Source organism: Zasmidium cellare (assembly GCF_010093935.1).
Source record: "Zasmidium cellare ATCC 36951 unplaced genomic scaffold M409scaffold_8, whole genome shotgun sequence".
Classification (NCBI taxonomy): Eukaryota; Fungi; Ascomycota; class Dothideomycetes; order Mycosphaerellales; family Mycosphaerellaceae; genus Zasmidium; species Zasmidium cellare.
In genome coordinates, this window is record NW_022986952.1 from 883,935 (window position 1) to 901,201 (window position 17,267).

The following is a 17,267-nucleotide window of genomic DNA, read 5'->3' on the forward strand; positions in this document are numbered from 1 at the left end:
AATCCGAACCTTCATAATCTCCGTACTGAAACAGGTCTGCCCAGAAATCCAAGGGTGAGGTCTAAACTTCTCTTCGTCAAGTCAAGCCAGCAAACCACCTCTAATCTAGTCCAAGCGCTGAGAGGCTCTTGATCCTCAGCGATACCTGTCGAAATGTATCTATCGTCTACTTCTTCGTCTGATGCGCCTCGTGTGCATGCGCAGGTGTTTGCGTCGCGCCGAGGTTGACATCGTTGTGTCCGCCATTCGCGACGGGATGTTGATGTGGTTCCGCATACTGTACGGGGGCTGGATGATGCTCGGTGACATGTGCGGGCTCGGGCTTGGCGTCGAGCAATGGTTCGGTGTCGTACTCGCTGTCTGTCATCTTCTTGAAGGTGTCCCAGGTGGTGACAGCGCCCAACGCGCGCTTCATATGTGCGTTAACAATTTGAAGGCCGTAGACGTAGGATGCGTTGACCCAGCCGAAGCTATCAAAAAGTCAGCAAGACGTCAGACTGCATTGATTCATAAAACTCACCCTTCGGTCGCCACACCCTTGAAGTCACCACCTTGATTGCCGTACTCGGCTGTGACCTTGTGGGGATCGACTTGCCGTGTCACATCATACTTCTCAACCACAACACCGTTGAAGTCGACGAATGCCTTGGTGACCATGTAGATCCAGCGGTATGCCAATCGCTGCGCTTCTTCCTCAAACCCGTACCGGAGAAAGCCAGTCCAGGCGAGGATTTGTTGTGGAGCCCAGCCGAATGGGTAGTCCCACTGACGATTCGGACGATGCACACCAACAGGTCCACGGCTCTCTTCTGTTCCACTAACCAGACCTCCATGGACTTCGAACTTGGGGAGAGCCTTCTGCACCATGAGCGAGGCTTGACGAGGAGTGGCAGCGCCTGCCCACATGGCCCAGAATGTGGTAGCACTTTCGTAGCCGGTGTATGCCTTTTTCACAGTATTGTAGTCAAAGAACATGCCTTTCTCCTCATCCCACATGAGCTTGTCCATCTGCTGGCGGCGCTTCTTGGCCTTGCGGTCCCATGTCGAAGAAGTCTCAAACTCGGGATGCCCTGGAAGATGCCATTCCTTTGGTATCTCAAGCCTGTCGCCAAAGAAAGCACGAATGGTGCGAGCAATATCACACTCGTACTTGTATAGGCACGAATTGAGATCGACCGTAGCCAGGTGAGCAGCGACTCGCTCCAGCCGATACGACGTGTCATGACCAGACTCACGGACTGCGCGGTCGTGCAGGAAGTATTCGTCCAGCTCCGGTTCGTAGACATGGCCATAGTTGTATGCATGGACAAAATCATGGAAGCTCATGCCGTGCTTCTCAGCATAAGGCGCCAGGATATGAACGAAATGGGAAGCCTCTGTCTCCGGAGGTACGCCGAGACCGCCTGGCACATATCTCGAAAGACCAGACTCTTCGTCGTATCGCGGCTTCGACATCCATGTTGCATAGTAGTCCTTGATGGCGGCAAGAATGGCGTCTCGCAGGAAGTTGAGGCTGTTGGGTCTGTGCTTGATGCGGTCGTACACTCGGAGTGCCATGTCAGTGAGAAACGGCGGCTGTGATCGGCGCAGGTAGTATGAGCGATTGGCGTTGAGGATCTTGCCGTAGTGGCGAATGCAGAAGCAGAAGTGCTTGACCATCGCCTCGCAGAGATCCTCACGGCCATTCACCAGCAGACCTAGTGTTTCCATGTAGCTGTCCCAACCGTAAAGTTCGTTGAAACGGCCACCAGGAACAACAAATGGCAGGCCCTTGTAATCCGGTTCACCATCAGGTGTGTCTTGCACGCGCTCCATGGCAACCGCCAACAGGCCTGGCGCATTGTTGAGGTCGCGAACATACTCATCGTCGTCAGGACCGCCTTCTTTCAGCCATTGAACATCGAGTCTTATCTCTGGATGCTCCTTGGCGATGCGAGTGTAGTATTGGTGTTGTTCTGGAGCACCTGACGGTATGTAGATACGAGGCCGTGGGTCTGATGTCCAGTCCTTGGGGTCTCTGGCGACAGACGAGATGTTGGACCCATCGATGCGTCTGGTGAGGTTCGGCCAAAACTGGTCCTTGATAAGGCGAGCCAGTCGATTGACGGGGTTCTCATTCAAGCGTGCCTCGTCGAGTACGATCTGCTTACGTCCATACTTCTGAGCCAGACAGAGCTCCTGCAAGAGGTTGCTGAGCATGTACGTGCCCCGCACATCGAAGCGGCGGTATCCTCCAGATGCAGCCGTTCCCAGCTCGATCGTCTTGGGTCCCGTATCCTCGATCGTGATCTGAACGTTGTGGTCGGTGTCCTCGCGCTTCAAGAGGGTCTTCAAGGTCTCATCGACATTGATAAGGTATCTGCGCGGGGCATTACCCTGTGCATCTGCGACTCAATGTCAGCCATTGTGTAGCTTTGCGATGTGGTGTGACTTACCATGACTCGTTCGCCGGGCTGGCGTCTTGTATGTACCAGCTACCGTGTTACGGGCAGGATCGATCTGTGTTTCATTCTCAGTCAGCGACCTCGCTGCTGGCAGTGACCATCTCTTAGAATAGGGCCGTGGATCGTATGGCGAGCGAGGGGTCGTGGGACTCAGTGGAGGGCTTACCGCAGAGTATGTGCGGCTTTTGGCAGCCTTTCTAGGGCTGTGACTGGTGCCATAGTAAACATTGGGAGCGGCGAAGGGGTCGGTGTCCAGCGAGACCTTGACCTCGCCGTTCTGGTTCTGAATAGATGGCGACTTGTCGGTCTTGGGTGGATGGATAGGGAGGGCCGATTTCTGCGAGCTCATGCTCTGGCGGCGGGGAACAGGCGTCGAGCAAGTGTTTGGTAGAAGAGTCAGGACGAGGGGCAAGCGAAAGATGTTTTGATGCTTGTCAGGGTCGGCGAGCTATGATGTACGGCCACGAGGGGCGGCAGCGGGAGAGGGTCAACTGCGGCTCGGACAGTGCTGATGCTCCACTTGGCCGGAAGTCTGATGTGCAGTGACGTTGATTGGCAGCAGGCAAGGATATCGCGTCGCGAGCGGTGGTGGAATCTTAGCAGGAAGAGTCGCACAGATAAGGTGTTGGGGAGAGATTTTGCTGGAGAGATGGCTGATGTCGGGCGTCAGGCTTCGAGATCCAGGCAGCCGAGACAGCGACGACGTGACGGCGGCAGGAAGGCGTTGTCGCGAATGCTGGTGTGAAGAGGGTGAATCGAGAAGGCTCATGAGGAAACGGCAGTCGTGAAGATTGCTCGAGATGGCCACAGCAACGGCAGTTTGTGAGCTGGCGGTGCTGGCGGTGTGAGGTGCAGGCCAGGAGCCATCACGATTGTTGGGACGGAATGCGACTGCATCTTCAAACCCTCTTTGTCTGCGTCAGTGCAACGCTGCATACACACATGTACTTCCCAATGCTTTCACATGCGTGCACCCGCACCGGCGACTCATGTACAGTACCGATGTGTAGGAGGTAGGAAGAAGAGGAAGCACATGAACGCCTCAAGCCTTTGGGGAAGCCCACGCCGCTGCAGCCGTTGAAGACGATCGATTGATGATCTGTCCTGTGACTGCAGCTGCTTCTGCCATTCGCCAGCAACAGGTCAACAACCACGCCATGAGACACTACCCAAGTTGGTACCGCCAGGACGTGTGAGCTTGCAGTCAGCTCGCCTGCGTGCAGAGTTGCATGCACCAGAGTTGTGACCTTCACCTGCTTCTTGAGATCACGATCCGCCGATTGTGAAGACATTGTACCAGTACATGAGCTTTTGTGCTCAGTACTCGCTGAGTCCGTTCAACGATAGCTGCTGGAGTAGGGTATTCCACTCTGTTCTAGTTGACAGAATCGTCACTTATTTGGGGTGAACATACCGACGAATGCTTATCAAAAGCTCTTGGAGAACATATTGCAACATGAGCAGGACGAGCTTGGTAGCGGGGTGAGTGGAGAATTCACGCCCTTTGACATGTCTTTCATCAATTTTATGAGTACAAGTAGATCTATCAGCTTTAAGACGAAGTAACAACGTAATGCTCTCTCTATACTTTCTTACACAATGCTCTGCGTATAGGTAAAGCGTTGGCGGTCAAGTTCCTTAACCATCTCCTCGCTCAGCGCCTCCCTAGGAGGTTCTCGCATCTGAAAGATGCTGAAGACACAAATGCATTAGCTGAGAAGAACGCAGCTAATCTGATACTGATAGCACTCACCCACAGAAGTACCCCCTCACCGCATTGCTTAACCAGATAGTCTCCCCATCCACGAGACTGTCGATGGAGATAGCGCCTTCCACCGCAAGACCATTCTCCAAAGCCCAACGCCGAGTCGTGCCTTGAAGTCCGCCAACCGACGACGAGGGAGTGACCCAACACCCTTCGCGGAATAGATACGGGGTGCAAATCGATCCGTCGAGTATCTCCTGGCTAGGCGTGTAAAGCAAGACTTCTTTTGGGGTCATGTAGTCCATGATGCCAGCTGCTCCTCGAGCTCGGCCGTACGCACATCGATCGCTAGTCTTGAACATTGTGCCTTCTCCAGGCTCGGTCGGCTGTACATCCAGTACGATCGTCCATTCCGGCTTCTCGTGGCCTTCCGGTGATCTGGTGAAGGATTTGGGGAAGAGAGCGCTCATGGGCACACTTTTGAGAGGGTGGTTGATCTGCGTACTCATCTTGCCTCCAACAAACGCCCTCAGCCGAACGCGCAGAGCCTCTGGTCTCTCTCCAGGGTGGTCTTCATGCCATTTCTTGATTGCATTCATCAAGACTTGCAGTAAAACAGCAGGACCTCCCGAATTCGGCCGAGGTCTGTCATCAGTGAAGAAGAAAGTGCTCCATTTGGCCACTTGGAGTCGAGTCCAATGGTGTTCCAGCATGTAGAAGGGGCAGGGCTTGTTGCATGATGCCGCGGTATTTTGTTCGGAGTTCACCAGTCTCCGGTCGTAACGTATACTGGTGTACACATATTGGTCCCGCTCGTCTTCTTGGGAGGTGCCGCCATTGAAGTGGCCGCTCATCGTCAGAGCATTTCACGTAGGAGGAAAGTATCGATGAACTCGAGCTGGTCAGCTCATATACAAACAAGAAGCATTCCCCAATGAAGAAGCAGTAAACACGGAATATAGGAGAAGGTCACCCAGTCATACATACCTTAAGAACGCCGGGGCCAACACCGATGACTCCAAATTGTCTTACTAAACGCAGGGCCAACGATCGTCAGTGGAACTTGGGAGAAGTCGAGGGTGCGCACCGTCTGGCTGCAGTCATCGCCATGTGCTCGCGTCCACGCCGTGGTCGGTGGAACAGCTGACCTGTTGGCGGAGGATGGCACGGCGGAAAAAGTTGACCCGCAAACACACGACGGCGCGCCACAGAAATGAAGTCACCGAGAGGCTGCGGCTGGCTTTTGCCGAAGCGTGAGGCGCAAACCTTACTCTGGCTCCAGTTTCTCGTGCAAGTCCATCAAACATTGAGACGGCGCGTCTCCCATCTCTCCTTTGCGACCAAGTTCTCTGATTCCATCGCCCGCCCCTGCCATCCACGCCCACATCGACGTCTCTTTGGACTTGGGTGACTGTATCACATCATGGCGTCTCAGCCCAGCCCCGCGGCCGCTGTCGAGGCCGTCGAGGGAGCTGCGCACTCTGCGGCTCAGTCCAGCTCATCGTTCTTGGATCGCGTGACGTCCTGGTATCAGGACAACAAGGTCGTGGCATGGACGATCGCTGGTGTTACGGTCGTTGTCGCCGGCGGCACAATCTACTACCTCTCCTCGTCGCCCAAGCAGCCGTCAGACTCGGACAAGAAACCCAAGAAGCGAAAAGCGAAGAAGGATGCGCCCAAGACCGCAGACGAACCCAAAGCCGAGCCGAAAGCTGCCCCCAAGTCTGCTGTTGTAGATGATCCCGAAGAGCTTCCAGAGGTGACGGAGGAGTCTGTAAAGTCGTTATCAGAGCAAGAGCGGAAAGACTACGCGGCGAAGCTCAAGGCGGCTGGCAACAAGGCATATGGCAGCAAGGACTACAACCGTGCGATCGATCTCTACACTCAAGCTATTCTCTGCAAGGCGGACCCCGTCTTCTACTCCAACCGTGCTGCCTGCTGGAATGCCATGAGCAACTGGCCCAAGGTCATTGAGGATACTACTGCGGCTATCAACCTGGACAGCGAATACGTAAAGGCATTGAACCGAAGGGCAAACGCTTATGAACAGGAGGGCAGATATAGCGAAGCCCTGCTCGACTATACCGCCAGCTGCATCATCGACCAGTTCCGCAACGAATCATCGGCGCAAGCGGTTGAGCGACTACTCAAGAAAGTCGCGGAGACTAAGGCAAAGAAGATCATGGAAGGAAAAGAGAAGAGGCTGCCATCGCCCACGTTTGTCTCCAACTACCTGCAATCGTTCCGTGCCAAACCTCTACCTGAAGGACTTGAAGAGACTGCAGATCTTCCAGAGGGTAGTGGAAAGTGGCACGTGAGGAAAGGACTTTTGGCCATCAAGCAGCGTACTGGAGAGGGCTACACCGAGGCAGCTGAGAGCTTCGACAAGGCCATTGAACAAGGTGGCTTGGAGAAGCATGAAGCTTTGGCATACAACATGCGTGGTACATTCCGTTACTTGAAGGGTGACAACGACACTGCTCTCGAGGATTTGAACAAGGCGATCGAACTGGACCCAACTCTTGTGCAGAGCTATGTCAAGCGCGCGAGCATGCACTTGGAGCAGAGTAGGATTCACCGCACTCGTTCACATTTGTTTTAGTCACTGACCACTTCCCCAGGTAACCGTGAAGCCGCCGCACAAGACTTTGAACTCGCGTCTCAACACAACGCCAGTGACCCCGACGTCTACTACCACCGTGCACAGCTCCACTTCATCCTCTCCGAATTCAGCAACGCGGCCACCGACTACCAGAAATCGATGGACCTGGACAAGGACTTCATCTTCTCACACATCCAACTCGGTGTCACACAGTACAAGATGGGTTCGATAGCTAGCAGTATGGCGACGTTCAGACGCTGCATTAAGAACTTTGGCGACAAGAGCGATGTATACAACTACTACGGCGAGCTGTTGCTTGATCAGCAGAAGTACCAAGAGGCGGTTGAAAAGTTCGAAACTGCTGTTGAGATGGAGAAGAAGGGTGTTGGTGAGAGGGGAGGCGGCATGAATGTGTTGCCTTTGATCAACAAGGCTCTTGCTCTGTTCCAGTGGAAGCAAGACTTCAGTGCAGCAGAAGAGCTGTGCCAGAAGGCCCTCATCAGTAAGTTCCTCATTGCAACAACACATTTCGGTTCCTCTGCTGACTTTATGTTTAGTCGACCCTGAATGCGACATCGCTGTAGCCACCATGGCTCAGCTCCTGTTGCAACAAGGCAAGGTCACCGAGGCCTTGACCTACTTCGAGCGTGCCGCAGAGCTCTCTCGAACAGAGGGCGAGATCGTCAACGCTCTTTCCTACGCAGAAGCAACTCGAACGCAGCTCGAAGTCCAAGAGAAATACCCACAATTGGCCGCCAAGCTGCAAGGGATGAGTGCAGGTATGGCACCGGCGATGAGGTAATGAAAGCAGTTTCGGGCGATTGCCAGGTGGACGATGGACAGCATTCATCGTGTGTACTCTTGGTGAGCGTTCTGTTTTTTCCCTCAGCCGGCGTTGATCGCACTGGCGGTTCTGCCGACCAAACTGTATACTATTGTGCAAAGCAGATACAGACAGCTTGATTGTAATACTGCTCCTCTCAGAAACGACGTGACTCGGAAACACCTGTTCGCTCATGAAAAAAAAGGCACAACCGGTCTTCCGCGGATCGCAAAGCAATGCTTCATCTTGTTGTTGGTTGCCACGAACGACTCGCAGAAATTCCGGGCTTAGACCAACATGCAGCCCCTGCGTTCGGCGTGAAATGCCTTTGCCAAGGAGCGCCTCCGATCCTTCGAACAGTTCCTTTGCTGTGGTGCCTACGGCAAACCAAAGGATTCCACTTAGCCGCGAAACTATTCAAGACTGCTTTTAAATTTAGGTAGGCCGCCCAGCTGAGAGGCGTGTGAGTACGCGCTCAAAGTCTTTCGTTTCTTGTATTTCCATCTTTCTTTTCTCTTAGTCTCCACGACGAGAGCCGGTAAACATGCGTGTCGCAACATCCACAGGACTCGGGGCCTTCCTCCTCACAGCATCAAGCATCGTCAACGCGATCGAACTGGACATCAACAGCACCGACTCAATCCTCCGCGCAAGCAGTACAATCGTTCAAAACATCTTGCAAATCTACAACAATGGCTCTGACACCGGTCCTCCCATTCCCGGCCTCCTACCGGATCCCTACTACTGGTGGGAAGCAGGCTACATGTTCGACTCGTTGATCAATTACTGGTCTCTTTCAGGTAACGACTCGATCGTGCAAACCATCCAGGAAGGCATGCTCTTTCAAACAGGACCGGATAACGACTACCTCCCACCGAACCAGACGAGGAACCTCGGGAACGATGACCAGGCCCTGTGGGCTCTGGCTTCGATGACGGCTGCTGAGAAGGGCTTTCCATTACCTAGCGGATCGAACGTGACATGGATCCAGCTGGCTGAGAATGTGTTCAATGAACATGTTGCGAGATGGGACGATGACACCTGCAATGGAGGACTGAGATGGCAGCTCTTCACGTTTAACAATGGGTATAACTACAAGAACTCTATCTCTCAGGGGACCTTTGCGTATCTGGGCGCGAGACTGGCGAGGTACACGGGCAACAGCACGTACAGTGACTGGGCGCAGAAGGCCGTGGACTGGACGAGGAATGTTAAACTGCTCACCAGCGACGGGGCGATTTACGATGGAACGGATGCGACGCTTAATTGCTCAGAATTAAATCACATCCAGTGGACGATCAACGCCGGACTGTTCATGAACACGGCATCCTACCTCGTCAACATCGTAAGCACCCATCTTCTTACCCTATACATCAAAGAAAAATTACTGAACCCCCATCCCAGTCCCAATCCTCCGCCTGGAACGACCTTCTCTGGCCGGTCTTCCTCGAATCCACCAAAATATTCACAGACGCCGGCGCCTCCGCCAACAGCCAAGGCCGCAGCATCATCACCGAAGTCGCCTGCACCATGGAAGACAACTGCAATGTCGACCAGAAAGCCTACAAAGCCACCCTCGCCCGAGCCCTCAACATCTTCCAGTCCCAAACTGCCTCCTCGCCAAGCACATTCAACGGCACGAGCTCCTCCGACGCTTATAGTCGTGCAGCAGCAATTCTGCGAGCGTCCGCTGAAGGCGCCGCCGCGCAATGTTCTGGAGGCGACGATGGAACGACGTGTGGCTTCGACTGGTCTTCGAGCACATGGGATGGGACGAGTGGAATGGGACAGGAATTGAATGCTTTGGAGGTGTTGTTGGCGAATTTGCCGGCTAAGGCGTTGAATACTGCCAACGATACCTCTATAGCTGGTAGCGGTGGCTCTGGATCTAATAGTACCTCAACGGAGGAGAGCGGTGGTAGTAATAGTACGGGTACCAGCACGGGGAGTGCAGAGAGCGCGAGCTCGTCGACGAGTGGAGCAGCGGGCTTGTGGTCTTCTTCAGCATTTGTGGCGTTGTTCAGCGCTATTGCTATCAGCGTCTTGCGGCTGAGTTTGTAATCTGTATGTATATTGTATACCACTGTATTCTGCCGATGTATCTCCATGTTTGATCAAATGTCCCCTGGCAAGGTCTAGAATCCTTTCACTCTGCAAAACCAGCCTAAACCGGACTCGATCACCGCGCAGGAGGATCCACATGCTAGGTTGCGACTTCAGCTGCTGCTACTCACGATGAGTCTTTCAGCTATAATGGCTATGAGATCTCTTACATAACCCAAGTCATTGAAGAGATAAGCTATAGAGGGACGATTTGAGTGTATATACCTGTCGATCCCTCGAACGAAATATCTCCAAGGCCCTCACGATATTCTGGATATCTCAACAACCACGCCATCCCAGACTCAGCCTCTCCACCAACAGTCACAACAATGAGTACCAACTGGGGCGCCTCCGGCACAGGCCAAGTAACACCAACCTCCCACTCAACCCCCAACGCCACCCTCGACCCCAGCAAAGTCACCCTCCCCACCCCCTTCACCGTCTGCATAATCGGCGCCTCAAGAGGAATCGGCGCGGGCATCGCCACCTCCTACGCCAAAGCCGGCGCAACAGCCCTCATCCTCGCCTCCCGCCGCATCTCGGGCCTCGAAGAAACCGCCGCCGAATGCAAACGCATAAACCCTGAGATCGAAATCGAAATCATCCCCTGCGGCATCACTTCCGCCGAATCCGTCTCGTCCCTCGCAGACAAGACCTGGGCCCGCTTCGGCCGCCTCGACGTCGTCGCCGTCAACTCGGGCTACTCCGGCCCCGTAGTCCTCAAAGTGACCGAAACCGACCCCACGACCTTCCAAACCGCCACAAACGTAAACTACATCGGAACCTTCCTCTGCGCCAAATACCTCATCCCACACCTCCTCGCGACCCCCAACGGCGCCAAGGCCTTCATCGGCGTCTCGAGCATGGCGTCCTTGATCGTGCGCGGCCCGATTGCGAACTCGCAGTACTGCGTGAGCAAACTGTCGCAGCTGAAACTGCTCGAGCATATCCACGAGGAGTTTGTCGAGCAGGGGCTGGCGTCGTTCGCGGTGCATCCCGGGGCGGTGCTGAGTGAGATGGCGGACGAGTCGGCGCCGGAGGAGTTCAGGCCGTATTTGACGGATTCGCCGGATCTTTGCGGGGCGTTTTGTGTGTGGTTGACGAAGGAGGGGGATCGGAGGTTTTGGTTGAGTGGGCGGTTGGTGAGTGCCAAGTGGGATGCGGATGAGTTGGAGGCGAAGAAGGGGGAGATTGTGGAGAAGGATTTGCTGAAGACGGGGTTGAGGTTGTGAGGATTCTGTTGGAAGGGTCTGTTGTGCATACCAAAGAACTCCGGTCCTGTGCTACTAGGGGTATCGTAAAGAAAAGGCTTCCTCCAATCCTGTTACTCCTGTGACCCCTTCTGGCTTTTAAAAAGAAAAATGAAACGCTCTCATAACCACAGCTGCTGCTGCTCACCCATTGACTGCATGCCCATAGGTTGCTGAAACTGAGAAGCAAACGCCGCCTCTCGCGCCGCAGCCTCCTTCGCCTCCTTCTGCTTCTTCAACTGAACCAAAGAACCCTTCAATCCTCGCAAGTAACGATTCGCCTCCTTCACAAGATGCTCCGGTTCGTTCGAGTACTTGAGAGCCTCAAGCATGGCGCGGACCTGGTTGAATCAAGTGTAAGCCAAGGTAGCGTTCTTGAAAGTGATGCCAACACTATACCTGTGTCTCAGATTGAATGTGCGGGCACACGCGTGCATGTCCATAGTGAGCCATGCCGCACAGATTGCAGTGCTCTACGCCAGCCAGCTTGAGAGGGCAGCTGCCAACGGCGTGGAAGCTCTGACAAGCGCGACAGTTGACGCCCACTGGGTACCCGTTTTGGTTGAATTGCGGCGGCTGTGGAGTGCCACCGTTGGTAGCGTTTCCATTGCTTGCAACTTGAGTGGGGTGCTCGATTGGTGTAGGTTCGACAGGTCCTGGCCGAAGTACTTGAACGCGTCGGAAAGTCGGCGCCTCTGTGAGGGCGGTGTTAGTCGACGCCTTATTGCTTCTTGGTCTTCTAAGCAAGTGGGACGTTGTTGTCCGACGACGACGAATCGTCAAGCTCAATGGGCTTTTGCTTGGTTGAGCCTTCTCCATCGACAGCCTTCGTCACAGCACCGGGAACAGCAGCCTTCTTCATGGATGAAGCAGAAGCCTTGCCGTTGCCCAGTATAGCTTGACTGACCGCCATGTCGGTCTTTGTGCTGCGCTTCGACGCCTTGTTGAAAGACGGAGGTATAACACGGAAGTTGGACAATCGCGCCTGGGGATTCGCCTTCCTCGCCGCTGCCGACATAGGCTTCTTGGGCGCGGGCTCTACCTGAGCCACTTTCTTGCCATTCGCGCCAGACTTCTTCGCAGACGAAGAAGTCTTGGGCACACTGGCTTTCTTTGGTGTCTTCTTGGGGGATTTCTGGGTTTTTGACAGGGAAGGCTTACCGGTCTTCTTATGACCTGCGTCTGGTTTAGTACCGCGATGCAGATCCTTCAACTCACCATTCTCCACCATCTCACCGTTGTCTAGATCATCGTCTCCATCGCTGTCATCCGCTTGGAAGTCAGTATCGCTTTCGTCGTTCTGCTTGCGCTTCTTGCCCCGCTTGACTGGAGTCACGTCGATGTCGTCTTGAGCCTTGTCGGTGGTGTAGTCGATGTTGTTCGCGCGAGCACGACGTCCACGACCAAATGCTTCAGCTTTGGCTGCAGCTTCCTCCGCGGCCACACGCTCACGCTCCTTGAGGATGTGTTCCCACACGCCAGGATTTGGCGCAGTCTCATCGGGAGCGTCTTGTACATTCGCATCTTCAAGAGCGCCTTGGTCGTTGGCCCACACACGCGCAAGCGAGAACTGGGTCTCAGCGCTCTTGTCGGCACCTGCTTTGGTGTCTTCCATGTGGCTTCGGTCGAGCAGGCGCTCAACACTAGCGGCATCATAGGTGATGTCCATTTCGCCGTTGTCCTCGAAGAGCTCGTTGGCTCCGTGGCGTAGAATGGATACCAAGTCGTTCTGATCGGCGTCGTCTTCGTTCATTTCTTGAATCAAGACGTGGTCGAGAGCAAGCTTCTTGCGACCAATCTGCATGATCCGCTCTTCGGAGCTGTAGCGAGTGACCAGTTGGAAGCACAACACCTTCTTCTGTTGGCCAATACGATGAGCTCTGGACAAGGCCTGGATGTCCTGATGGGGATTGAAGTCAGGGTCGAGAATGATGACAGTGTCTGCAGAAGCCAAGTTGATGCCGACACCGCCAGCTCGAGTGGACAGCAAGAAGGCAAAGAGCTCGGAGTCTGGTGCATTGAACTCGTCGATGCGCTTCTGCTTGGTCATGGCGTTGATGGATCCGTCGAGACGCTGGAAGCGCAGTTGCATGCCGTCGAGACAATCCTCCACGATGTCGAGCATCTCAAGAAACTGACTGAAGATGAGCACTCGATGGCCACGTTCCCTCAGCTTGGGAAGAAGGAGCTCCAGAAGCTTGAGCTTGCTGCTGGCATCGACGAGGTTGCGATGCGAGGACGCGATGTCCACGTTGCGGTCCTCAATACCCTTGTTGTAGACAAATGGATGGCAAAGGCACTTGCGTAGCTGCATGAGAATGTTGCTCAGACTAGCTCTCTCACCCTGCTTCAGTGTGGCTGATTCAGTGCTGAAGATAGCCTTCATCAGATCTGGATTCTTGGCGAGAATGCTTCGATACAGCTTCTTCTGTACCAAGCTCATGCTCACGGGAAGAATGATCTGAGCCATCGGTGGCAAGAACGTCAACACTTGAGCTTTGGTGCGCCGCAGGAAGAATGGTCGAATCATGTCATGAAGCTTCGCGATCTTCTCCTGGTCAAGGTCCTCGTACTCTTTCTCCAGCTCGGCGGGATTGTACGAGTCGTCCAGGAAGTGCAGCAGGTTGAAGAGCTCACGCTGGTTGTTCTGAAGCGGAGTGCCAGTGAGCAGGATCTTGAAAGGGGCCTTGAGTGCGCCAAGTGCAGCGTACAGAAGGTTCTTGTCGTTCTTCAAACGCTGGCCTTCGTCGACGATCAATCCTTGCCAGGGAATCTTTTGGAAGAATCTACGACAATCATCATCCGCGGCAGTGTCGTAGCTCGTGACAACGATATGGCACTTCAACTCCTTGCTGCCTTGCGGATATAGCTCGTACTGCTTCGCCTTCTCTCTGCTCTCACGCGAGCCGTAGAAGGCGACGACTCGCAGGCCCGGCGCCCAACGCTTGATCTCGCGGCGCCAGTTGGGACACGTAGAGTTTGGAACCACAACCAGAAACGGAAAGCAGCCATGATCTTGGATCAGGGTAGCCAGGAATCCGATAATCTGAATCGTCTTGCCGAGACCCATTTCGTCAGCCAGAATAGCGTTTTTCTGCTGGAACCACTTGTAGTACAACCAGTTGAGTCCTTGGACTTGGTACTCCATCAGCTTTCCGCCCTGCATGCTCTCTGGCTGCTCAGTCTTCTCGAGCTTTTGGAAGTCGTCCTTGTCCTTGCGAATCTTCTCTAGCTTGACCTTAAGCTGGCTAGGCTTGGGCTGACGAACGTAGTAGCCAGCGACCCAGTCGTTGTATGCCAAGACGAAGTCGGACCAGCGCTCGCCATCTTCAGGAGATGGCGGGGCTTCCCAGACGGCATCTTCGTACGAGAGGCCTTTGTACTTGATCAGGGCCTTCTCTACCTCTCGGATACGAGCCTTGTCGACTTCTTCGGTGCGAATGTCCACGTAGCTGGTATACTTAATATCCAGCACGATGTCTGTACGGAGATAGTCTTCAGGAATGGCGTCTTCGGTCCTCATCTTGGGGTGCTGGGCATCTTCGCGCTTGGCGAACGCTTTTCGCATCACGATAGCTGTGACTCCCCACACCCAAGGGCCAGGCATCCACTGGGCGCGGAAGTAGGACATGCCCTCCCACCTCACCAAGTACGCCTTGTCTTGCTCGTTGAGTCCTTCGAAGCCTGCTTCATTGTCGTAGAGATCGTCGTCCACTGGCTTCCAGGCGATGAGTCCTGAGACTTTGGCTGGCATTTCCTTGCACTCTTTGCACTTCCACTCATGGCTGTATTCGCGGAAGCGTTGTTCGGGATCCGCGTTGCCATCCAAATCCATCATATCGGTGAGGGAAGGCAGGTGCTCGAAATGGAAAGCGCGGTAGCATCCCATGCAGCGGAACAACACATTGTCTGCGTTGTTGATGAGCTCGTGAATAACGGGGTAGTTAGGATCAACTCCCCCATTATCTTCGCGCTCCTTCTGCTCTTGAGCTGCGGACTTGCGTGGTCGAAACGGCTGGCAGCCAGCGCCAGGCTGAAGACAGTCCTGGCACTTGCTCTGGTCTGGTGCAGTCTCATCTTTCTTCTGTGCTCTCTTGACGCAACGCCGGCATTGAAGTACGTGCTCGTCATCTGCGATCTTAGTAACAAGATGCTCCCGGTTTGTGCGGGGTCCGAGGCAATTCTTATGGTATGAGATCGAGCATCCTTGGCAGTAGATAAGTTGTGCATAGTTCTTGCCTTGGCCACAAGTATCACACCACTGGTAATGCCGCATGCGGAAGTCGTCATTGGTTGGCAGAGGCTTGAAGACTTCGCGGACGAGCGATATCTTGGGCTTGGAAGGAGCACGCTCTTGCTCGCTCTCTGAGCGGAAAATATCGTCCTCCGCAACCTCCTGCATGTCGCCCACATGCCTCGTAGCACGCTCTGACTGGCGCATGTTGACTCGTATGGTGTCGTCGTTGGTACTGCGCTTGTTCTTGCGACGCTTCTTCATGCCAGGAAGATCAGATTGCAGCACATTCATACCGTCGGAGTCTTCCTCTTCCTCCTCGTCGTCGTCCACGAGACCCAGACCGGTAGAAGCCCGTGTCTGTCGGCCTCTGCCACCGACTGCTTTACCTCCCCTGCCTTTGCGAAGACCGGAGCGGGTTGGCTGCGCCAGCTCATCCTCGGAGCCTTCAGGCTCGTCGTCGTCGTCCTCATCATCGCCTTGGTCCTCGTATTGGGTTGTGTCTTGCTTGCGCTTGCCGCCTCGGGTCCGAGTGACAGTGATCTCGTCGTCGTCGTCGGAGATGTCCACGTCGGAGCCATCGACATTATCGACGGTGCTCACAAAGCCGAAGCCATCAGGGTTTCGGCGGCTGCCCGGGCGTCTGGCCGACATTCTTGACTGCTTGGCCGCTGGACCGCGCCGACCACGCTTGGCTCGAGGTGCTGGTTCAGGTGATTCCTCGCTGTCAGATGCCGCGTCTGGTACAAATGCGTTGAGTGCCTCTTGGCCGTTGTTCAAACGAAGCAGCTCGTCGAATGGTATCTGAAGGTCGAGGTGTCAAAGTGTGGGTTTTTGATGAGTGTGTGTGTGAAGAAGAAGAAGCGAAGAGAGAGATTATAATAGCGTGCATGACGTCTTGGCTCGTGCTCAGAAGCTCAAGATTCACTTTTGCCGCTTCTTGGCAATCATGTGATCAACGGAGGTGAGGCAGCGCCGCAGTAGCCGTTTGAGCGCAGGTCGGCCAAGCCAGACGCAGAGAAGAGAGCTCGAGCGCAGAACGAGCGTGCAGGACAACACTGGAGGAGGACTGGCTCGAAAGCTGCCGGAGGGCCAAAGAACTTGACCGTTCTGATACGACGGACAAGAGCAGATATAACCTGCCAGCTCGTTTCGAGCTACCGAATCAAACGCAGAAAGGAATTGATCGAACGTACCTCTTCTGAATGCGTGTCGTCAAACAACACCTTGTAAACCATATCGCCATTCCTCAATTGTCTCTCTTGCAGGACTCGCTTTACAGCCGTCCCCATGGCAGCGTAATCCTCAAAATCGTCTCTATCCACCTCGCTGCGAGATATCTGTACGAAAAGCTCCTGTCCCGAAGGAGCTGGCTGATCCTCCTCTTCGACCTCCATGGGGAGCTGTAGCACGTCGGAATCAATCGACTGCAAATCGTATGTAGAGCCTTCGTCCGACTCTTCAAGGCGCTCGTTGATCGCCTGGAACGAGAGGGCGGGCGGGGAGCCAGTAGCTGATGGGCTCTTGCGTTTGCGACCCGTTTGGAAAGCCGCAAGATCGGGCGTTCCGCTTTGCGAATCGTCGTCCTCCTCGTCATCCGCTGCCACCATTCGAGCAACTGGAGCTACAGGTCCACCCCGTACACATCCTCGCGGTGCAGCAGCGCCAGTCTTCCACGACGCAAGATCGAGTCCTCCGCCGTCCTCGTCGTCCGAGGAATCGCCTCTCGCATCGAAGTGGAAGGACATTTCGACGCCGGAGAAGCTCGGATCCGGGGACTGGGAGAGCAGGCGTCTTCGTCGACTTCTTGTCTCGAGGTAGAGACGCGCAGGAGAGGAGGAAGGTGGAAGTGGACGTTGGGCTCGACGTGGTGAAGTCAATCGCGACCCTGTGAGACGCGCTTTCACGCCACCACAAGCCACACGTGTGGCGGTGCACGCTGGAGCTTGAAACTTTCACGTCCACTGCAATCCACCAACGTTCTTCTTCCTCATCAAATGTTTCGAATTTCAACGTATCGAAGCGTTTGCTTGGGTTGCCGGATATGTTGTCAATCTCAGCAATTATGCAGACAAGTCTCGACCGGCTCGGCAATCAACAGAGGCC

At 54.6% G+C, this 17,267-nt stretch overlaps 6 protein-coding genes across 6 annotated transcripts; 3 read left to right on the forward strand and 3 right to left on the reverse strand.

The window, feature by feature from the left end:
* Positions 1–166: 166 nt before the first annotated feature.
* On the reverse strand, positions 167–2,793 carry M409DRAFT_19884 (glycoside hydrolase family 37 protein; the record flags this gene model as incomplete). Its single annotated transcript, XM_033805140.1, has 4 exons — positions 167–470; positions 521–2,384; positions 2,436–2,499; positions 2,611–2,793. The coding sequence occupies 4 exons, from the start codon at positions 2,791–2,793 to the stop codon at positions 167–169; spliced, it is 2,415 nt and encodes an 804-aa protein (XP_033671170.1).
* A 1,243-nt stretch (positions 2,794–4,036) lies between these two features.
* On the reverse strand, positions 4,037–5,003 carry M409DRAFT_19885 (uncharacterized protein; the record flags this gene model as incomplete). The annotated part of the gene is made up of 2 exons (XM_033805141.1): positions 4,037–4,136; positions 4,198–5,003. The coding sequence occupies 2 exons, from the start codon at positions 5,001–5,003 to the stop codon at positions 4,037–4,039; spliced, it is 906 nt and encodes a 301-aa protein (XP_033671171.1).
* A 569-nt stretch (positions 5,004–5,572) lies between these two features.
* Positions 5,573–7,553, forward strand: M409DRAFT_64600 (uncharacterized protein; the record flags this gene model as incomplete). Its single annotated transcript, XM_033816144.1, has 3 exons — positions 5,573–6,716; positions 6,771–7,253; positions 7,309–7,553. The coding sequence occupies 3 exons, from the start codon at positions 5,573–5,575 to the stop codon at positions 7,551–7,553; spliced, it is 1,872 nt and encodes a 623-aa protein (XP_033671172.1).
* A 565-nt stretch (positions 7,554–8,118) lies between these two features.
* Positions 8,119–9,635, forward strand: M409DRAFT_64601 (glycoside hydrolase family 76 protein; the record flags this gene model as incomplete). The annotated part of the gene is made up of 2 exons (XM_033816145.1): positions 8,119–8,919; positions 8,979–9,635. 2 exons carry the CDS (start codon positions 8,119–8,121, stop codon positions 9,633–9,635), a joined length of 1,458 nt encoding a protein of 485 aa, XP_033671173.1.
* Positions 9,636–10,006: 371 nt separating this feature from the next.
* Positions 10,007–10,909, forward strand: M409DRAFT_64602 (uncharacterized protein; the record flags this gene model as incomplete). Its single annotated transcript, XM_033816146.1, has 1 exon — positions 10,007–10,909. One exon carries the CDS (start codon positions 10,007–10,009, stop codon positions 10,907–10,909), a length of 903 nt encoding a protein of 300 aa, XP_033671174.1.
* Positions 10,910–11,049: 140 nt separating this feature from the next.
* Positions 11,050–16,909, reverse strand: M409DRAFT_52019 (uncharacterized protein; the record flags this gene model as incomplete). Its single annotated transcript, XM_033811964.1, has 4 exons — positions 11,050–11,268; positions 11,327–11,654; positions 11,695–15,965; positions 16,358–16,909. 4 exons carry the CDS (start codon positions 16,907–16,909, stop codon positions 11,050–11,052), a joined length of 5,370 nt encoding a protein of 1,789 aa, XP_033671175.1.
* Between the last annotated feature and the right edge of the window lie 358 nt (positions 16,910–17,267).